Source organism: Gavialis gangeticus, unplaced genomic scaffold, assembly GCF_001723915.1.
Source record: "Gavialis gangeticus isolate Ggan-Ray unplaced genomic scaffold, GavGan_comp1, whole genome shotgun sequence".
NCBI lineage: Eukaryota > Metazoa > Chordata > Crocodylia > Gavialidae > Gavialis > Gavialis gangeticus.
The window spans coordinates 117,934,339-117,938,139 of NW_017729031.1; the positions used below are offsets into that span (position 1 = coordinate 117,934,339).

The following is a 3,801-nucleotide window of genomic DNA, read 5'->3' on the forward strand; positions in this document are numbered from 1 at the left end:
CCCCCCCCCCCCCCTTGGCTGTAAGGAGTGAGTTACGCGCGGCTGCTGCTTCCTTGTCGTGTGTCCTTGGCTCCTTCACAGCTAAAGTGTCCAAGTACGGGGTGGTCGGCCAGGCCAACACCATCCGGACCAACTTCACCACCAAGCAGCTGACGGAGCTGGAGAAGGAGTTCCACTTCAACAAGTACCTGACGCGGGCCCGGCGGGTGGAGATCGCCGCCACCCTGGAGCTCAACGAGACCCAGGTCAAGATCTGGTTCCAGAACAGGAGGATGAAGCAGAAGAAGAGGGAGAAGGAAGGACTCGCCCCCGCGGCGCCCCCCAGGGCTGCCAAGGAAGCGGGGGAAGCCTCGGACCAGTCCAGCTCCACTTCACCTGAGGCCTCTCCCAACTCGGTGTCCTCCTGAAAGGACGCCGAGGAGGAGCAGGAAGACACGGTCCCCGCACGCCACTTTGTCCGCCTTCCAGAGGCAGCTGCTCCATGCCAAGCAGAAGAGCTCACAGATCTGTGTAAAGTAGGGAACAGACACACACACGCACACTGCTCCGACTGGTGCCTTTTTTTTGCAAGAACTGCTTCACTTAAGTGTGATGTCAAATCATCCTGCCTGCTTTTTTTTTCCTTCTCTCTTCCCTTCTCTTAATTTATGAGACCATTCTGCAAGCATCTGGACCTCCAAAGGAGCGGCTGTGTTTTTGCCGGACATTTCTTAGCCTGACCCGTTCGTCTCAGGGACGTTCCCCCCCCCCAGATACTTGGGGGCTGCACTTTCAACCAGAGAAACTCAGAAGCGAATTTAGCTATCCCCATTCAAACAAAATGGTGCACAATGACTTTTGTCTGCAAGATGTTGCTTGATGTAATTTTTTTTCGTGGCTTTTCCTCCCATAGGATTGTAAAAAGTCCCCCCCGCCCTTTAAATTGTGTATATGTTGGAGTGAGATCTAGATATTATTAATAATGGAGAGGCCTTTGCAAACAGACACAGAAACACACACACACAAATCCTCCCCTCTCCTTTTGCACTATTGCTGTCTTACAGGGTTCACACGCTGTTCAGATGCCTTGCGTTATACACACACACCCCAGCCAAGAAGAAGTTTGACCTCAGGGTACTCGTTGTAGTCTGTTCTGTCCGGGAGTGTGGAAGCTCCCAAAAAGCTGCAGAGTGGACCTTTATGAGCTATCGGCCTGCCCATTTCTACTGATGGGTTAAAATATATTTATTATATGTTTAAGAGCCTTAATTCTTAAAGGAAAGTAGCACAGGAATCCCTCCCCCGCCCCCCTTCAGATTTGAGCGAGGCCGATCAAAATGCTATTTAACCCTAGAAAATAAAAACCGTTTTTTCTCCCCTGCAACAAGCTTTAGGATAAAACAAATCTAAAAACTTGGGGGGGGGGAGGAACAGAGTTGAGTTTCTTTTAGATGTATTCTTTTTTTTTAAGGAGAAAATGACAGCGAGGGAAAAGAACTAGTGTTTTCTATCGGGATTTCCCTCTCACCGCTCTTTTCTGCTCTGTATTTTGAAATGAAGCTACCTCAAGACTAATAAAGTTTACTTTTTTCATCCCCTAGTCCTGTTGGTTTAAGTGGCATGGGAAATCTCTCACCCCCAGCAAGGGCGCGGGGCTGGGGTTGTGGGGGAAGGCGTTGTGAGGGAGGGGGAAGCCAGGGGGCTTCTTGTTCTTGTTAAGGCTTTCAAGCGATGGGCCCGGTGTCCTCCCTGCCTCTAGCCTCCTCTTGACTCCACCAGAGGCGGGATCAGGTCCCGCGGTGCCCAGGACGAGCATCCCCCCACTTCCAAAGGGACAGGGCCGCCACCACTCGCATTTTTAAGACACTTTCGCAATGCCCCTGAAATAGATCCATCCGCAAGAGGAAAGGGTTTGAGGGGCTTTGGGGGGCTGATCTGACACCGCTGCTTGGAGCAGAAACCCCAGGTGCAGGGATTTTTGGATCCCAGGACCGGCTGCTTATCCCGAAGCAGTGTGTGTGTGTGTGGGGGGGTGTCCTGATCCTGGTCCCCCCTCTCCTCCCAGCCCGGGGCAGACTGCTTGTCCGCGGCGGTGGGACCCTTCCTTGTAAAGTCGCGGTGCTTTGGCGGGGGAGGGGAGCAGTCGGGGTATAGCTCTGACCTTTTTACCTCAAAACGCCTCTGGGGTTGCTAAACAAGTCCACAGGAGGGGGACTGCCCGGGCCGCAGGCGGATCCGAGTCCCTCCCTGCTTGGGGCTGGGTGGGTAGGGGGTTCAGCCAGCTACCTGCTGGCCCTTGGGGAGGCAGATCCCGGTCCTTCCCCCGGGAAAAGACCCTCCCCGCACCGGGACAGGGGGCAAGAGGCATCTCGGGCTCTCGCAGAGAGCTCCAGGGGCCGGCCGGTCCCACAAGGCAGGGAGAGGGGGAAGGGTGCGAGGCTGAGGATGTCATAGGGCAAATGGAGACGGGTGCGAGGCTTAGGATGCTCGGGGCAGGCAGGCAGACAGACTGGCAGCGAAGACAGGTGGCAGTGCTGAAGACCTTTATGACTCTCTCGAAGCCAGGACCTCCCGAGCCCCCAGTGATCATTGCCCCAGCGATCACGTGCCCCTGGGTCCCGGTCGCACCGCCGACGAGCTTCAAGAGGGCATCTCGTGGCCCCTGGGCGGCCCAGCGCGTCGCAGTGGTCCGGCTCCTGCGGCAGGGCGAAGCGCCCACGCTCAGTCTGGAGCCGCGTCGCGGGGGGCTGCCGCTGGGACACAAGGACGGAAGGAAGGGCTGCAGTGATCAAAACAGGGAGGTGGAGGGGGCGGGGAGGGATGCTGGGGGATGTGGGGCTAGGGATGGGCATCTGGGTGGAAGGACGGATATCTTTAACAAAGGCCATGGAGCCTCCCATTTGAAACTCAAAAGAGCCGCCGGAAAAGTCCGTAGTGCCGGGCCCCCGACGCCGCGGCCGGTGCAAAGCCCCGAAGAAGTGGCCCGGTCCCTGGAGACCGCCTCAGTCTTCCTGCCCCCGCGCTTGCCTGACTTCTCCAGCGGGCTGAGGGCATCAGCACACACGTTGTGACTTTCCCCTCAGCTTTCTCACACTTCAGCTTGTTTTCCTTAGAGCAAAGAGACCCAGACTCCTGGCTGGAAAGGAGGCACCTCTTAAGGCAGTTTAGCAGCCCAAGGTAGTGGAAGGAAAGGATGTCTTAGGGTGACATCTTTTATTAGATAACTGGGTCGCTGGGATAGAGTTAGGCAAGCTTTTGAATGCAAGGTGAAGAAGAATGTCTTATGTTGGAAAGCACGTCTAACACTACACAGTTAATCCAGTAAAAGAAATCCTTGCCCCTCTCAGTTTCTGGACCAGCACTCCTAGGTTACCATAACAAGGTAGTGGGAGTAATTTAGTATGTTTGACAGACACATCTCTCCAGCACACAAGCATAATATATATATATTATGTATAAAAGAGCATGTTACATATAATATTATATAGTTGTCTTCCATGAGATGTATAGGCATGATATGTACCTTACTATCAGTGTGTATGTGTGTATAGACATATACAGAGATGTGTAAGCATAGCTGATCTTGTTTTGGGACAGGGGTTAATCAGATGAGCTCTCCAGATCCAATTTCCCTCCATTCTATATGTATATCATATTAATATACACATATCCTCATGTAAATAATTGTGCATATTTCTTTATATTCATCTAATCACCTCTACATCCATGCAAATATATCTCTACATCTGGAGAAAAAGATCTGTATTTATATAAGCTTATATATACATAGTTGTATTATGTGTATATATATATATATATATA

The 3,801-nt window shown here is 52.6% G+C and overlaps 1 protein-coding gene across 1 annotated transcript in view; it reads left to right on the forward strand.

Annotated features, from left to right (window-relative positions):
- LOC109301795 (homeobox protein Hox-B1-like) overlaps nucleotides 1-1,572 on the forward strand; it is a 2,687-nt gene extending 1,115 nt beyond the window's left edge. Inside the window, exon 2 of the mRNA XM_019523019.1 lies at nucleotides 82-1,572. Coding sequence (XP_019378564.1) covers nucleotides 82-407 — 326 coding nt within the window. The 3' untranslated portion in view covers nucleotides 408-1,572. The remainder of the gene's footprint in view (nucleotides 1-81) is intronic.
- Nucleotides 1,573-3,801: the final 2,229 nt, after the last annotated feature.